This window comes from Erinaceus europaeus, chromosome 16, assembly GCF_950295315.1.
Source record: "Erinaceus europaeus chromosome 16, mEriEur2.1, whole genome shotgun sequence".
In the NCBI taxonomy this organism is placed as follows: domain Eukaryota; kingdom Metazoa; phylum Chordata; class Mammalia; order Eulipotyphla; family Erinaceidae; genus Erinaceus; species Erinaceus europaeus.
Window position 1 is genome coordinate 21,248,312 of NC_080177.1, and position 17,934 is coordinate 21,266,245.

Consider the following 17,934-nt stretch of genomic DNA (forward strand, 5'->3'; position numbering starts at 1 on the left):
ATAAGATCATCTCATCAACAAACACAGATAATCTAACTTCTTCCTTGCTCCTGTTCCTTTATTCTTCTCCTTTTCCAGAGCTGAAGGATGCCAACATACTTCCTTGTTGGTCCAGTGGTTGTGAAGCTCTCTTGGACAGTGGAAGCAGGACTGCTGGGAGGTAACTTCTGATAGATACTTTGCCTAGGGCACAAAAGGTGCTCAACATGTGGGCACTGTTAGTTCTACTTGTCTAGTCCTCCTAGAGTTCCTCTATTCCTCTATTCTTCTTATGCCAACAAGATTTTTGTCCAAGGACAGTGGATAGTACCAACAAAAGGTTTACGAGTCAACAGAGATGATGCCAGAGGCAGGATGACAGTAACAAAGCTGAGACTGCAGAGAGAGCAGAAGACAGATGAGAACAAGAAAGTGGGACCACATTTATCTCTAAGGAAAGCTGGAATGTGGCAGACTGTATCATTTGGGCAGAACCACAGTAATATCTGTAGTTCACTATGTTTTTTTAAAACCTTTTATTTCCTGGGAGGAAGTCTTTTTCTCCTCCCTGGGAAACTAGGGGTGGGATGGGAGGACTTTGTGACTACCTTGACAAACAGAATTAAGTGGAAGAGAAGCTCCAAGGCTAGGTCACAAAAGGGAATCTGGTTTCATCTGCTCTCTCACTTATCAGATGGTTCTTCTTGGAACCTGCCCACATAGAGGCCTCTTGTGGGGTGTGTGTGTGTGTGTGTGTGTGTGTCTGTCCTCAGATCACAGCCAGCACCAATCATAGACAAGTACTCAGGAGGTGCTGAGCTGAACTTCTTCTTTTTAATATTTATTCATTTATTTATTCCCTTTTGTTGCCTTGTTTTATTGTTGTAGTTATTATTGATGTTGTTGCTGTTAGATAAGACAGAGAGAAATGGAAAGAGATGGGAAGACAGAGAGGAGGAGAGAAAGATAGACATCTACACCTTCAGACCTGTTTCCCCGCTTGTGAAGCGATTCTCTTGAAGGTGGGCGGCCAGGGGCTCGAACTGGGATCCTTATGCTGGTCCTTGTGCTTTTGCGCCACCTGCACTTAACCCAATGTGCTACCACCTGACTCCTGGTGCTGAATTTCTAACTGAGGTCCCAGATTGTAGAACAAAGGCAATCCTTTTGTAACTTGACTCTAAGTCTGTGAGATTTGACTGCTGTTTAAGTACTAAGTTGGGTGGAGAGCAATTTGTCACAGTCAGAATAGCTGGAACAAGTAGGGCAAAGGACAGTATGTGTTGGGGTGAGACCCGTTAAATTCAGGAAGGAAAAGTGGAGTCTGAAGAGTCTATATGTTAAGGAGCAGGTGAGAGCAGTACTAGTAGGTCAATGCAGGGAAACGGTAGGGAGTTTGGTATAAAGAGAGCCTTTTAAAGAATTAAAACTTATTAATGACAAAATATTGATAGCTTGCCTTAGTAAGTCCTAAGTTCCCTCCCTGCTCTATTAGAGATTTTCAAACATAGACTAGATGAGGTCATTGGAGAGATTCTAGTATGAATGAAGACTAGTGTAAAGTGACTTTAAAAATACTAATTTATTTAATGAGAAAGATACAGAGGAGAGTGTAAGGGAGGGTGGGAAAGAAGGGGAGAGATAGAGAGAGAGAGAGAGAGAGAGAGAAAGAAAGAGAGATTGACTAGAGCACTGTAGCACTGTTCAGGTCTGGCTTATGATGATGCTAGGAATTGGACCTCAGACCTCAGAGTCTCAGGCATTTTTTTGCATAACCATTATATTTCCCTTAAGGTTACTTTTAAGTTGACAGCAGATTGGAACTGGGATGCTAGGGACAGAGACAAGCTAGAGATAAAGATGGTTAGAGCCTGATGCCTGGCAGATGAGTGACATACATACATACATACATACATATATACATACATACATACATATAAAAGACACTGAAGATTGAAAAAATTATTTTTCATACCATTTGCTTTGTGCCACAATGACAGTTAGTGGTCCCTCTCCCTTTCCATCTTCTGTCTTCTTTCCCTCTTCCAGAATGTATCATTCCTCACACGACTCCTGACTAATGCTCTCCCCAAATGCTTCTGAGCATGCCACATCCCTGACCAAAGGTTTCTACTGGGTTTTGTTTGGTTTTGTTTTGAAGACCAGTTCACTGTTCACTTCTGCTTATCAGTGGTGGAGGGGATCAAATCATGCAAGTACTGCGTGCTACTGTTGTGCTGTCTTCCCAACCTGCCGACTAAAGGCTTTCAATAGCAACGCTGCCACCAGCACATCTCAGCAACTGCCATTATCCACAATGATCGCCTCATTAAAGAAATCACTCTGTTCTTCTTCTTTTTTTTTTTTTTTTTTGCTTTGATGTTCTTACTTAGGCTAATTTATTTGTCTACATTTTTCTCAGAACTCTAAATATTTCAACCCTTTCTACCTTTCAGGGTCCAGTAGTTAACTACTACAGGAAAGAGTGATTTCTTCCTCCTCCATACTCCACCAATGTGGCATGAACATAGGAGCCAGGATTCATTAAGCATTTATTATGCTCCTGGCAACAAGGTAAGTGATTTTCGCGTGCTATCTTTTACCCTCTGCATTGCTTTCTGCTTTATACAATGGGCATTTGTATATTTTCTCCCCCTACTAACTTAACAAGGTCCTTGAGGCTATGATCTATGCCTGAGTCATCCCTGCTTTCTCCCAAGTCTAGCACAGGGCCTGGCACAGAGCAAGTGCTACATAAATATTTGTTTAATGAATGAATGAATAATTCAGGCAGGCAGAGTTAAAGTTTACCTTTGCTGGAACAAATGGTTTTCAAGTACCCTTAAACACTTAAGAAGCACTCATTTATAGCCACATAATTAATGAGCTTAAATTACAAATCATTATCTCTTTATGACACAGGTTTCCAGGGACTTTGGTGCAAAATCTTCTCTTTTTTTTTTTTCCCCTTTCTTTTTCTTTTCTTTTAGTGTAGTTTATGGACATGGAAGTGAAAACCACAAATATACAGAACAGTAATTCAGAAAAATTCAGAAGAGCTTCTGGCTAGTCAGCACTAGGGACGCTTTAAAAACCCCTCTCTGGAAGTCAGTCGGTAGTGCAGTGGCTTAAGTGCAGATGGCACAAAGCACAAGGACTGAGGATCCCGGTTCGAGCCCCCGGCTCCCCACATACAGGCAAATTGCTTCACAAGCGGTGAAGCAGATCTGCAGGTGTTTTTCTCTCCCTCTCTGTCTTCCCCATCTCTCTCCATTTCTCTCTGTCCTTTCCAAAAACAATGACATCAATAACAACAATAATAATAACAAGGGCAACAAAAGTGAATAAATATTAAAAAAAAAAAAACTCCTCTCGCTCTTCTGTGCAGCTCTAAACACTGTAAACTCTCTTGCGGAGGTCCTACTGCTTCCTCACCTTCGTCACACGGTTCTGACAGCAAGAGATGCTGAGGAGGAAAAGGCTTTTGGTAGTTGTAGTTTATAGTCACTTGTCACTTGGCCCTCCCCTGCTCCTGTGAGTTCTGTTTGGAAGTAAACACCTCAAAGAGGCTTCAAGAAGCACTGACAAGGAAGACAGTTGAGTTGCTGTCCCATGGTTTGAAAATTCTTCTGTCTTTACTTTTTGCAGGACCAAGACTAGATAACTATGACTAACAAAGGTCAAAGAAACAGCCCTTAACAAGTAACTGGATTTTGCTTAGGCATTTAAGAATTAGAGTGTACTAACAATTTCCATTCTAAAATTCTGAAGTAATTTTAGAAATCAACTCTTTCACTAGCAGATCACAGTTTTCAATTTTCATTTAGAGAAATACAAGTTCATTGTTCAGAGCCAAGCCTGGTACAAAAATCATCAGTGAATGCTTCTTTCCTCCTATGCAGAAGCACAGATTAACAGTGTACACTTTGACAACTAAATTGTCCTGCTAAAAACCCGAGGTAAAAATGAGAAGATTAAGGACACAATGGGAGCAGAGTGCAAAGGCAGACCTGTTGTAATCACCGTCACAAAGGCTGGGCCACCAGCAGACTGGGGTGTTTACTCAAAGCCCAGTGCTATCAATTAGTCCACTTAATTATCTCAGGGCCTGCCAGCTCACTGAAGGCAAATTCTGTAGGCCTCTCTGGCTTCTCTTTGTCTCTTATTCCTGCTGGTCACAAAAGGGCTTTGAGGGGGGAAGCTTTCCTGGACTCTCTGGCTCTGGCTGGCTTCTCCCAGAAGCGAAAATAGGTATTATGTGATTTCTCCCATAGGACAACAATCACCCTACCTTCCTCCTCCAGACACAAGTGTGACCTTGTGCAGAAACTCTATTCAACACATGCCACTAAGTGCTTTTGAGAGGTCACTCTAGTTAATAGCTTAGAAATGTAACTGTCAAGGAGAACTGTGAAGTGGTATGGAATGGTCAGTAAATGTCAGAGGTAAACACATCTAAAGAGACAGAAATAACTCCGATATTCTTGGGTACTGGTGGTAGTTGAAAAATGTAGGTAGAGTGGGGGGTCGGGCGGTGGCGCAGTGGGTTAAGCGCATGTGGCGCAAAGCGCAGGAACCGGCGTAAGGATCCCGGTTCGAGCCCCCGGCTCCCCACCTGCAGGGGAGTCGCTTCACAGGCGGTGAAGCAGGTCTGCAGGTGTCTATCTTTCTCTCCCCTTCTCTGTCTTCCCCTCCTCTCTCCATTTCTCTCTGTCCTATCCAACAACGAATTGCGTCAACAAGGGCAATAATAATAACCACAACGAAGCTACAACAAGGGCAACAAAAGGGGAAAAAAAAATGGCCTCCAGGAGCAGTGGATTCATGGTGCAGGCACCGAGCCCAGCAATACCCTGGAGGAGAAAAAAAAAAAAAGTAGGTAGAGTGAAAGAAGAGAAGGAGAAAGACCATTGGTTCAGTCTTGCCTTTGCAGAGAAGCAGCTTATTCTGATGCTGCAAAAACTCTGCCAAGGTGAATTAATCCAAGAAACCACCTAGATTTTTCTTTTATAAGAATCTGCAAGACCTACCCACAAAATTAAAAATTCGCTGAGGGCTGAGGGTGGATACTTCCTACTGAGAACAGTGAATTAAGGATTCATAAAGGGGGCTGGGCGGTGGTGCACCCAGTGAGTGCATACTACCATGTGCCCCCAGTCCCCAGCTGCAGGGGAGAAGCTTCACAAGTGGTAGAGCAGAGCTGCAGATGTCTCTCTTTCTATCATCTCCTTTCCTCTCAATTTCTCTCTGTCCTAGCAAATAAAAAAGAATTCATGGAGGGAGTCGGGTGGTAGCGCAGCGGGAAAAGCGCATGTGGCGCAAAGCTCAAGGACCCGTGTAAGGATCCCGGTTCAAGCCCCCGGCTCCCCACCTGCAGGGGGGTTGCTTCACAGGTGGTGAAGCAAGTCTGCAGGTGTCTATCTTTCTCTCTTCCTCTCTGTCTTCCCCTCCTCTCTCTATTTCTCTCTGTCCTATCCAACATCAACAACAATAATAACTACAACAATAAAGCAACAAGGGCAACAAAAGGAAATAAATAAATATTAAAAAATTCATTGAATGCAATACTGTAACTCATTATTAATCACAAAGAATAATAAAAAAAGAGTTCCTAAAAACTATCACTAATTAACCACTGATTTCTTTAAAATTGGATTTGGACATAGAAATAATTATATTTCATTATATATGTATATAATGCCTAGGGATTAATTCAAGTAGACTTAAGTGCTTATATATCATCTGTCTATCTACATGCATGAACAAATACAATTATTTAGATAATCTCAGGTATGTGAAGGCACTCATATTTTCTCTATAGAATAATTGGAGACAATACTATCTACCACTCAACATTTTCAAATCGCAAACCTGACAGTTCTTTCACCTCCCATAACATCAAGCTCTGTGCCATTTCCCTTATTATATTTACTCTATTTCTTCTCAGTCCATTTACTCCTGCACTGATACTGACTCCACTGGCGCTCAACATTCTCATTTGGATCAAGCAAAAGCCTCTTTACTAGTCTTCTGCCTTTAGGCTCCTGCTAATCCAGTTTCTCCTACATTTCTCAGGAGTGACTGATCGCTCTAGGAACATGGCTGATCTTGTTATTCTTATCAGCATCACAGTGGTATTGATGGGTAGCACATCAAGCTCTTGCCCCACTTGGAGCCTCTGGAGAGCTAACATAAATGGAGTTCACTGTCTCACCACTCCTCATAGACACTGTAGTATAGATACAGCTACATTCAACTGGGTACCACACAGTGTCTTTTATATTCAGGTCTCTTGGTTTGGGTTGCACCCAAAGCAGACCCTGAAACAAAGACGGGTGCAAGCAGTTGGTTTATGCGAGAACAGAAAAGGGAAGGAGAGTATAAGGAAAAGTCAGTCAAGGGTGTATTCATAGGACATGTTACCATTCGGTTCTGTCTTTGTAAATAACACAACACACTCCATGACTGTCTCAATGAGGGTTAGTGGCACTGGGTTATTATCCATTGAATATTAGTGATTTATTATTTATTTATTTATTGCCATCAAGGTTATGGCTAGGGTTCACTCCCCATGATTCTATTATTCCTGGTTACCATTTTTTCTTTCTCTTTTTAAAAATTTATTTTTATACAACAACAAGGGCCACAAAAGGGAATAAATAAAATTAAAAAAAATTATTTTTATTTATTTTATTTTGCCTCCAGGGTTATTGCTGGGGTTTGGTGCCTGCACTGTGAATCCACTGCTCCCAGAGGCTATTTTTTCCCTTTTGTTGTCCTTGTTGTTTATTGTTTTTGTTGTTATATTATTGTTGCCACTGCTGTCATTGTTGTTGGATAGGATAGAAATGGAGAGAGGAGGGGAAGACAGAGAGGGGGAGGGAAAGAGAGACACCTGCAGACCTGCTTCACCACTTGTGAAGCACCCCCCCTGCAGGTGGGGAGCTGGGGCTCGAACCAGGATCCTTCCGCCAGTCCTTGTGCTTTGCGCCGTGTGCGCTTAACGTGCTGCACTACTGCCTGGCCCCATTTCTTTTCTGATAGGGATAGAAATAGGGAGGAAGAGAGATGCCTGCAGCACTGCTCCACCACTTGTGAAGCTTTCTCCTTGAAGGTAGGGACCAGGGGTTGAACCTTGTGTGCTTTTATAGCGTGTGCCACCGCTTGGCCTCTCCATGACCGTCACTCCTTGGGATTCTAACTTGCTTGCACTTCTAGCACACAGCTACTTGGGGAATATCCTCAGGCAGAAAAATATAGGAGCCATTGGCAGGTGACCTCTAAGTTTGTCAAAAGTACCAATGGCACCTGCTAATCACATGGTGCACATAACTCTTCCTCAACTGAATTCTCCTCTCCAATTCATCTGGTTCTCGTAAGACGTTGGCTACCAAAACTCTTCTTCACTTGCTCGGGAGACAGTATTGAGAATAAAAGGACATTTATTGAATATATGTATATATGAGTGTGTATATATATATATATATGTATATGTATATATATATGAAGGTATGAATATATATGCCTTACCTGGCTTCCCTGACAACTCAGACCATGTTCATCTTTCTAGAAATGTGGCTGGAGATGTGTAGTTATTAGGTCAGAATAAGAAAAGTAAGTGGATTTAATTGTCGTAGGAATAATGGACTGGAACATGTTGGGGGTGTGAATTTGTTTGTTTCGGAAGCCAATCACCCCAATCACCTGAGGTCCCTGAGCTGCTCTGTGCCCTAGGAAGGTCTACAATCAGGACTCAGAAGGCTTCCACACTCATTAAATTAGTGAATAGTCCCATCTGGAGATAAGAGAGTTAGTTGTAGGAAGTGATAAATTGAAGAAAACAAAACAGGCCCCCAACTCGCTGGGAGAAAGCTTTGCAAGCAGTGACGCAGTGCTGCAGATATTTCTCTCTCTCTGGCTTATAGTGGTGTTGGGGGTGTGAATTTTATAGAACAGCTTTTCCTCTAAAAACATTCTGAATGCAGTCATTGGCATTTTGTATACACTGACTATGGGTGGATCACTAAGTCACTAGGTTTTTAAAAAGCATTTGAATAATTAGTTTGTGAAAAATAGCCCCCAAGAGATCATTAATATGTGGTGTTATTTAGCACATGATTGCAAACAATTTTTTTTTCAACATCCTCCATATGGCTGAGGAAGATGCTATATTTCCTTCTTTTTAAAATTTCTTTATTGGGGAATTAATGTTTTACATTCAACAGTAAATACAATGGTTTGTACATGCATAACATTCCCCAGTTTCCCATATAACAATACAACCCCCACTAGGTCCATGAAGGATGACAGAAGATGCTATATTTCTATCAGAAGCACTGAGCTACTATTGTGACTGAGTCTATATATAGTGACAGGAGAAAGATCACAAAGGGGGCTTCTTCTGTTATTCCTAGAGACTTGTTATTATTGCTATTATTACTAAATTTGGTGGAACTGGGGCCCCACATATGGGCCACATTTTTTTTTTTTTTTGACTCCAGGGTTGTTGCTGGGGCTCGGTGCCTGCACTATGAATCCATTGCTCCTGGAGGCCATTTTTCCCATTTTGTTGCACTTGCTGTTGCGCTTGTAGTTGTTATTGTTGTCATAGCTGTTGTTGTTAGATAGGACAGAGAAAAATAGAGAGAAGAGGGGAAGACAGAGAGGGGTGGAGAAATATAGACACCTGCAGACTTGCTTCACAGCTTGGGAAGCGACCCTTGGCATGTGAGGAGCCAGGGGTTCGAACCAGGATCCTTAAGCTGGCCCTTGTGCTTTGCACCATGTGCACTTAAGCCGCTGTGCTACTGCCTAGCCCCCATATAGGCCACATTTTTCATTCAGATAGAAAGAGGGAGATACCATAGCACAGAAGCTTTCTCTGCTACCAGAGAAATTCCCATGTGATGGCAGTGCTTGAACCTAGGTGATGTGCACAGCAGTACAGACACCCTACCAGCAATCACTTGTGAGCTCTCTCCCTAGCCCAGAATCATTGCTTTTGAAGAGAAGTTTATAAAGTGCTCTAGGGATAGGTTGGGTCTACAGCTAGCCCCACCAGTAGTAATCCCAGGCACATTGGCTACAGTTATGCCCATGGGTCATGTGTGACTTCAGGGAGTCATTCTCTTTAGATGGGTCCCTTCCCTTATTCATGGAGGTACTTTGGAGGAAGGGACAGACGGAAAAGTAAATTTAGGAGGCAGTAAGTAGATGTGCTGTGTTGTGCTTAGGCTCTGGCTTATTCTGCTTTAGCTTTGCCATTGGTTCACTCACTCAAAGAGTGTCACTTGAGTCCTCTACATCTCAGTAGGAGAGTGAAACCTCCAGGGTCTCTTGCATCAGTGGCAGTTAAGTTTATGACACCATTAAGAAAAATGGAACCCAGCAGGAGCATACAGCCAGGAGATATGTGAGATAAATGTCAATATGGAAAATCAAGAACAACAGAGTGAAGATGAAGAGGAAAAGAGACTACCTCATGCTTATGAGATGATCCCCAAATGGGCAAGATTCATGAGATGTTTTAAAGGGCAACTCAAGCTGAAATTACGTAGAGGCCTTACCTTCCAGTGACAGCAAAGCACAGCGTGCACATTCCGTGTAAGAGTCCTGTGGCATGCTGCAGGAAGGCAGCCATCTTGGGATTCTCATCCACTGGCCCTTGCACTGACAGGAAGCAACCACAGAGCTTGTCGATCAGACCTATGTTCACCATGTAGCTAGATGGGGAAAGAACTGGGTGTTATTAATCTGCACAGAAACTGACATCTTCACCTTCAAAGATAAATCTTATCAAACATTGGCTGGACTCTTCCAATGAGAAAGCACAACACAGATTTGCAATAAAGCACCTCAATTAAATAACAATTTCCTCAGACTTAGTCCTGAATAATTAGCTATTTCTCTAGGCGATATTTTTCTTTCTTCTTTTGCTCATTCTGATTCTGTTTTTAAAAAAGATGAAGGAAAATGATTATCTTATCATTTTTACTGATGTAAGGAGTCTGATAATAGATTTATAATGACCTCCACACTCTTGAAAAGCATTACTTTGTGCAGTACTAGGGAAACAAATTTGCTATAATGTGGGGATTCAGAAGATAAGATGATGTTAGCCAGACACTGATGTTATAACTTAACAAAGTTGTAGTGCCAACTTTGGGTTCAGTGTTTTTTGTTTTTTTTTTAAATCTCTATCACTACTAAGAATATAACAAACAGTGGGAATCTAATTGCTTTCTGTTATGAAAAGTACCAGTCCTGAGACTTGACAATAGCATTTACAAAGTCACTTTCATCTTTGCAGTCCATTAAACAGTTTTCTAGAGTTGTTTATTAACCAGGACCAACAAAAGTAGCCCTATTATTAGTCCATAAACTAGCAATTACTGAAAATCATATTTTGAGACTGTAAATAGTATTGTACATCAATCAGTTTTAGTTGAAATACCTTATTATACATCTTCAGTGCCACCGCTTTTATCTGTAGGAAAAGACAGGACTGCAAACACAGCAGTTTTGAAAATGAACACAAGTTGACTTGGAGCAGCAGGCACAAGGAAACGACGCTCTTGCTCACTGCTCATGGGATGTGCTAGGCTACAATGCAACTTCCTCTGTCTATGTCCCGCTTCAGACTCCAGCAACTGTACTAATATCCTTATGACCAATATACCTTTTTGTTAAAAGAAGGAAGATCCGATGAATGATTCACATTTGGAACCATTTCCAAGCTTAGTACGTAGATGAAGCAAAATAACGCAGCTTTCTGCTTCTATCTGAGCAAATATCTATGCAAAGGTTACTGAGCATCACCAACAGCTTTAAAATTGGGAAGTACGACATAACAGCCACCATTCCCCCCCCCCCATAAGTTGTTTATTAGAAGTGGCTATTCACATATAGTTATTGGTGTTACAATGTTTATGTTTAATTTTTTAAACATAAAAAGGTGTTCATTTTTCATGTCTAATTAAAAAAAAATTATTGGTGGGGCCAGGTGGTGGCACACCTAGTTGAGAACATATGTCAAAATGCTCAAGGACCTGGGTTCAAGCCCCTGGTCCCCACCTGCATGGGAAAAAGTTTTGTGAGTGGTGAAGCAAGGCTGCAGGTGTCTCTCTGTCTCTCTTCCTCTTTATCTCCCCCTATCCTCTCAATTTCTGGCTGTCTCTATTCAATATATAAAGATATTAAAAAAATTGATTGGTTAGAGACAGAGAAATTGAGAGGGAAGTAGAAGATATAGATACAGCTATATATAGAGAAAGGGAGGCTTATAGCACTGCTTTACCACTCATGAAGCTTTCCTCCTACAGGTGGGGACCAGGGTCTTGAACCTGGGTCCTTGTGTACTATAATACATGTGCTACTTCCCGGCCCCTACTCCTATTTTTAAGTCTTGAAAGAAGACATGGAGCACTATCTTGATAGTTGTGCTGAAAATGAAGTAATCAGACTCCATTTTGTCATGTACTATGTGTTTTTTTTTTTAAAGATTTTTTTTCTTTTCTAGAAATATTTTGTTGTCCTTGTTTTATTGTTGTAGTTACTGTTATTAATGTTGTTGTTGGATAGGACAGAGAGAAATGGGGAAAGAAGAGGAAACAGAGATGGGGAGAGAAAGACACCTGCAGACCTGCTTCACTGACTGTGAAGCGACTCCCTTGCATGTGGGGAGCTGGGAGCTCAAACTGGGATCATTATGCCGGTCCTTGTACTTTGCACCACCTGCACTTAACCCACTGTGCTACTGCCCAACTCCCAAAGATTTTAAAAAATATATTTATTTATTCCCTTTTGTTGCCGTTGTTTTTATTGTTGTAGTTATTATTGCTGTTGTTACTGATGTCGTTGCTATTGGATAGGACAGAGAGAAATGGAGAGAGGAGGGGAAGTCAGAGAGGAGGAGAGAAAGATAGACACCTGCAGACCTGCTTCTCCGCCTGTGAAGTGACTTCTCTGCACGTGGGGAACCAGGGGCTCGAACCAGGATCCTTACACCAGTCCTTGCGCTTTGTGCCACCTGCACTTATCCCATTGTGCTACCGCCCAACTCCCATTTACTATGTTTTTACATTCATCATATCAATGAATTATCCCAAGAATCACACAAAAGAGCACACAGCGACAGCTTTGGTTTTTGTCTGCCTAGCACATTCTCTTCTATTCCACGTGGGTCCAGTTACATATTGTACCTCCTGTGATAACAGGAGCAAGCACATGTTCCAGGACAGTCAAAGTATTTTCCATCTGAGTCATAAGAAAAAGCAGGGGGAGTCGGGTGGTAGTGCAGTGGGATAAGCGCACGTGGCACGAAGCATAAGGACCTGCTTAAAGATCCCAGTTTGAGCCCCTGGCTCCTCACCTTTACAGGTGGTGAAGCAGGTGCAGGTGTCTATCTTTCTCTCTCCCTCTATGTATTCCCCTCCTTTCTCCATTTCTCTCTGTTCTATCCAACAATGATGACATCAATAACAACAACAATAATAACTACAGCAATGGCAACAAAAGGGGAAAAATATAAATATATATAGAAAGAAAAAGCTTCAGGGAGCGTATCTGACTTAAGGAGGTTCAATCAGCAGGCTTTATAGGATTAACATACAGCCACAGGAGACAATCTCTCCACTGAGAATATCTAAACTGAGAGAAACAAGACTGGGGTTTGCAGGCAGTTGTTACCAAAGTTGTTACATAGAACTTTTGCTTACAGAATGAAGCCGAGTAGAAACAAATAGGAGTGAGAGAAGGGGTAAATTAGTCTTACCTTACAGCTCCAAACCTCAACCTTTGCAGTTATATAAACCATTATACTATTCTTTAAAAAAATAACTTATTTATTATTGAACAGAGACAGAGAAATGGAGAGAGGAGGAAGAGATAGAGAAGGAAAGAGACAGAGAGACACACGCAGCCCTGCGTTACCACTCATGAAGTTTGCCCCCTGCAGGTGGGGACTAGGAGCTTGAACCTGGGTCCTTGCGCACTGTAATGTGAGCGTTTAACCAGGTGTGCCACTGACAAGTCCCTATACTATTCTTTTTTGGTTTAATTTATTTCAAGTTAGGTTTCTCAAAAAATTCTAAAGTAGAAGTCTAAGTATTTAGAAAATAGAAAGTATTTTTTTAAATTATAAAAGCAACAGACAAAGTTTATGGAAAAGCAGAAAAATCAAATTGGTATTAATTTATATTGGTGCATGTAAGAATGATCCCCTCTATTTTGTTATTCACTATATGGGTATAACATGAATTATTTATCATTTTGCTGATATCATTACTTTTGATACTTCAGGCTTTTTAATTTCATCCTTATTTAATTCTGGAATATTGTGTGTTTCTAAAATTTTGCCCATTTCTGCTAGAGTATTTAATTTGTTTAATTTGTTGCCACAATCATGCATAGCAGTCTTTGTATTTATTGTAACTTCTTTTTTTCTGATTCTATTTGTTTTCTTTCTTTTATCACCAGAACTTCACTGCTTCAATCTGACTTCTTCCGACAGAGAGAGAGAGAGATATGTACCAGTCATGGAAGCTTTCTCCAATGTGCTGGGGGCCAGGCTCAAGCTGTAAGCTATTTCTGTTTTCTCTCGCCTCTTTATGAGTTTGGTCAGTTTGTCTATTTAGTTAATATTTTCAAAGAGCCAGATCTGGATTTCTTTGATCTTTCAGACTAATGTATCTCGATATCAATAACTTTTGCTCTGATTTTTTAAATTTCTTTTTGTCTACTGTCTATTGATTTTGCTTTTTATTATCATACTAGTTCTTTTAAGTGTAAGTGTGTTGTTTTTCTCTTTACTTTTAATCTAAACTTTTGATATTCTCTTTACTTTTAATATTCTGTTTCATGAGGTAGGTCTGTATAGCTATATACTTTACTCTGACTGTGACTTTTGTGGCATCCCATGAGTTCTGATGGGTTGTGTCTTCATTATTTTTTAATTTCACCTTCAATTTCTTCAGAGTCAACAGTTGTTCAGTTGCATGTTACGTAGTATTTCCTCTACTTTCTTTTTTATTGGGGAGGTCTTGATGAGTAACTCCTCACCGTTGCAATATGAAAAGATGCTTAATATGATTTCAATCTTTACCAATTTATTTGGATTTGTTTTGTGTTCTGACAATATTCTGTGAGGACTTGAAAAATATGTATATTCTGATGTTTGGGGATAAAATGGTTTGTGGGGATTTATTAAGTCCATCTTGTTTAAACTGTCATTTGGGAGTCGGGTGATAGCGCAGCAGGTTAAGCACAGGTGGCACAAAGAGCAAGCACGTAAAGATCCTGGTTCAAGCCCCTGGCTCTCCACCCGCTGCAGGGGAGTCGCTTCACAGGTGGTGAAGCAGGTCTGCAGGTGTTTCTCTCTCTCCCCCTCTCTGTCTTCCCCTCCTCTCTCCATTTCTCTCTGTCCTATCCAACAACGATGACATCATTAACTACAACAATAAAACAACAAGGGCAACAAAAGGGAATAAATAAATATTTAAAAAGTTAAAATAAGCTGTCATTTAAGGTCTTGTTGGGGCCGGCAGTGGCATACTTGGTTGAGAGCATGTTACAATGTGCAAGGACCCTTTCATGTTGCCATCCTATCTATCTATCTATCTATCTATCTATCTATCTATCTATCTGTCTATCTATCTATCTTCCTATATATATTTTTTTTACCAGAGTACTGTTCATCTCTGGCTTATGGTGGTGAGGGGGACTGAACCTGGGACTTTGGAGCCTTAGGCATGAGAGTCTGTTTGCATAACTATTATGCTATCTACCCTCCACTCTTCATTATATATATATATATATATATATATATATATATATATATATATAATATTTATTTATTTTCCCTTTTGTTGCCCTTGTTGTTGTAGTTATTATTGTTATTGATGTCATTGTTGGGTAGTGCAGAGAGAAATGGAGAGAAGAGGGGAAGACAGAGATGGGGAGAGAAAGATAGTCACCTGCAGACCTGCTTCACCGCCTGTGAAGCGACTCCCATGCAGGTGGGGAGCCTGGAGCTCGAACTGGGATCCTTACACTGGTCCTTGTGTTTCGTGCCCATTATATATATATATATTTTTTTTTTAATATTTTTTATTTTATTTATTTATTCCCTTTTGTTGCCCTTGTTGTTTTATTGTTGTAGTTATTATTGTTGTTGTCGTCGTTGTTGGATAGGACAGAGAGAAACGGAGAGAGGAGGGGAAGATAGAGAGGGGGAGAGAAAGATAGACACCTGCAGACCTGCTTCACCGCCTGTGAAGCAATGCCCCTGCAGGTGGGGAGCCGGGGTTCGAACCGGGATCCTTATGCTGGTCCTTGTGCTTTGCGCCACCTGCGCTTAACCTGCTGCGCTACAGCCCGACTCCCATTATATTTTTTGATCTGCACACTGTGCTACTTTAAATTTCTCTACTATTAGGATACATACTAGATGACCTCACTCACATGTAAAACTTAAGAGACAAAGAAAAGGAAAGCATAAGATACTTTCTAGTGTAGCAAAGCTAAAGCCTATAAAAGAGGGAGGTGGGAGGGAGAGGATGAGGGGGTCTCACTGCAAGATGGTAGAGGAAGACTGGATTTAATGGTAGAATTGCTGACCTGGGAGATGGTGCAGTGGACAAGGCGCTGTTGTCTCAGCATGGGGTCCTGAGTTCAATTTCTGGCATCTCATATGCCTGAGTGATGTTGCGGTTCTCTCTCTCTCTCTCATAAATAAATAAACAGTGGTAGGAGTGGTGCACAGAGATCTAATATAAGGAGGTAAGAAACTGTATTTATGTGACAATAACTGTCATGTAAACCACTATTTCCCCACTAAAAATGATTTGGAACAAACATCTTGCTGTGATATATATATATAATTCGCTTTTCATTACAGTCTTTAACTTTTTTTAATCTTTATCTGTTGGATAGAGCCAGTCAGAAATTGAGAGGGAAGGGGGTGATAGAGAGGGAGAGAGACAGAGAGACACCTGCAGCCCTGCTTCACCACTTGTGAAGCTTTCCCCCTGCAGGTGGGGACCAGGGGCTCAAACCTTAGTCCTTGCACACTGTAACGTGTGTTCAACCAGGTGCGCCACCACCTGGCCCCACAGTCTTTACAGTTTTCATGGGGGAGGGTAATGGTTTACACTATTTTCTCTTTTTTGTTTTTACAATATAGTCTTTACACAAAGGCACAGCTTCATCTCCCTCTGGTTGGTGTCTAGGAGACATACCAGGACCTCAATGTCCCTTGATCATGTCCCCCTCCCTCCCTCCCTCCCTCTCCAGAGTCCTTTGCTTTGGTGCAATACATCACACCTAGTCCAAATTCCACCTTATGTGCTCCATTACTGTCCTTTATTGTTAAGTTTCACCTATGAGTGAGCTCACTTGGGACTGGTAATAGCTATTTAATTTTGTGATCCACATTAGATTTAGGAAGATGCACTATTTAAACTTTTCCAGCAGGTGGCGCTGTATATGATTCAATTTTATTTTGACATTTCCTGGGAACTGAAGTTTTGCATCTGAAACAGCAGGGTCATCAGGGTAGGGGAGGAGTCGCGGTAGGGTTCAGTTGCTATTAAGAATGTGTATGGGGGCAGAGAAAGTCTGGTTTGTGTTTGTGGCCAGTGTTGACTGAAAGAATAATGAGAGGAATGTTTGAGCTCAAGCCACTAAATCAGCAAAGAGAGTTGTGGAGCCATAGCAGTGCTAACTTTAGACTAAGCTGAGATGGGTAGGACATTAGGGGTATTCAAATCTGCAAGACCCCAATGAGTTTCTTCACTAAGAAAGGAAAAGCCCACTTGGCTGCCTGAAAGTGGATGCTATGACTAGATTCTGAAACCAAATAATTTTTTAATATTTATTTTCCCTTTTGTTGACCTTGTTTTTTTTTTTTTTTTTTTACTATTGTTGTAGTTATTATTGTTTTTGTTATTGATGATGTGGTTGTTAAATAGGACAGAGAGACATGGAGAGAGGAGGGGAAGACAGAGAGTGGGAGAGAAAGATCAGACACCTGCACATCTGCCTCACCTCTTGTGAAGCGACTCCCCCCGCAGGTGGGGAGCCAGGGGCTCTAAACGGGATCCTTATGCCGGTCCTAGTGCTTCGAGCCATGTGTGCTTAACCCGCTGTGCTACCGCCCTCCCGAAACCAAGTAATTTTGACAGATATAGTTTGGGTGAGGAAACTCCTCCATCCCTTGCTTTCAAAGCTAAGGCACTGCTGCCATCAAAACTGTACATTACAGAAACCTGCCGTGCAGCTCAGCTTGGTAGAGTGAAATCTGGCTTAGTGTGGCAGGCAGAGGAAGCCTGCACCCCTGGAAGTCTTTCTCCAGAGTAAATCATCAGTGGCAGCTACCAGTGGTTAGGCCTAGTAATCAGGGACCACAGGAAAATGGGTCTAGTTACAAGAGAGTGCATAGTAGGAACTTCATATTCAGGCTCTTCCTTTTCACTTGCTACAGGGATTAAAGGCACCCTTCTCCCATACTCTGGAGATCTGTAAAAAAAAAAAAAAAAAAAAAAAAAACCACAGATCTCCAAAAATAGAGGCAGACTGCCTCTAACTGGAAAAACATTTACTGGGGGGTCGGGCGGTAGTGCAGTGGGTTAAGTGCAGGTGGTGCAAAGCACAAGGACTGGCGTAAGGATCCTGGTTCGAGCCCCCGGCTTCCTACTTGCAGGGGAGTCGCTTCACAAGTGGTGAAGCATGTCTTTCTCTCCTCCTCTCTGTCTTCCCCTCCTCTCTCCATTTCTCTCTTGTCCTATCCTACAACAGCAATGACAACAACAGCAAGGGCAACAAAATGGGGGAAAAATGGCCTCCAGGAGCAGTGGATTGGTAGTATAGGCACTGAGCTCCAGCAATAACCCTGGAGGCAAAAAAAAAAAAAAAAAAAAAAAGAAAAGGAAACATTTACCTTGAGTGGTTCAACAAAGA

General features: G+C 41.5%; 1 protein-coding gene across 2 annotated transcripts in view; it reads right to left on the reverse strand.

The window, feature by feature from the left end:
* The window catches only part of SCAPER (S-phase cyclin A associated protein in the ER), a 326,131-nt gene that overhangs the window by 43,449 nt on the left and 264,748 nt on the right, over positions 1 to 17,934 (reverse strand). For both annotated transcript variants that reach the window (XM_060174708.1, XM_007525770.2), the window contains one exon: positions 9,546 to 9,701. In XM_060174708.1, coding sequence (XP_060030691.1) covers positions 9,546 to 9,701 — 156 coding nt within the window. The remainder of the gene's footprint in view (positions 1 to 9,545; positions 9,702 to 17,934) is intronic.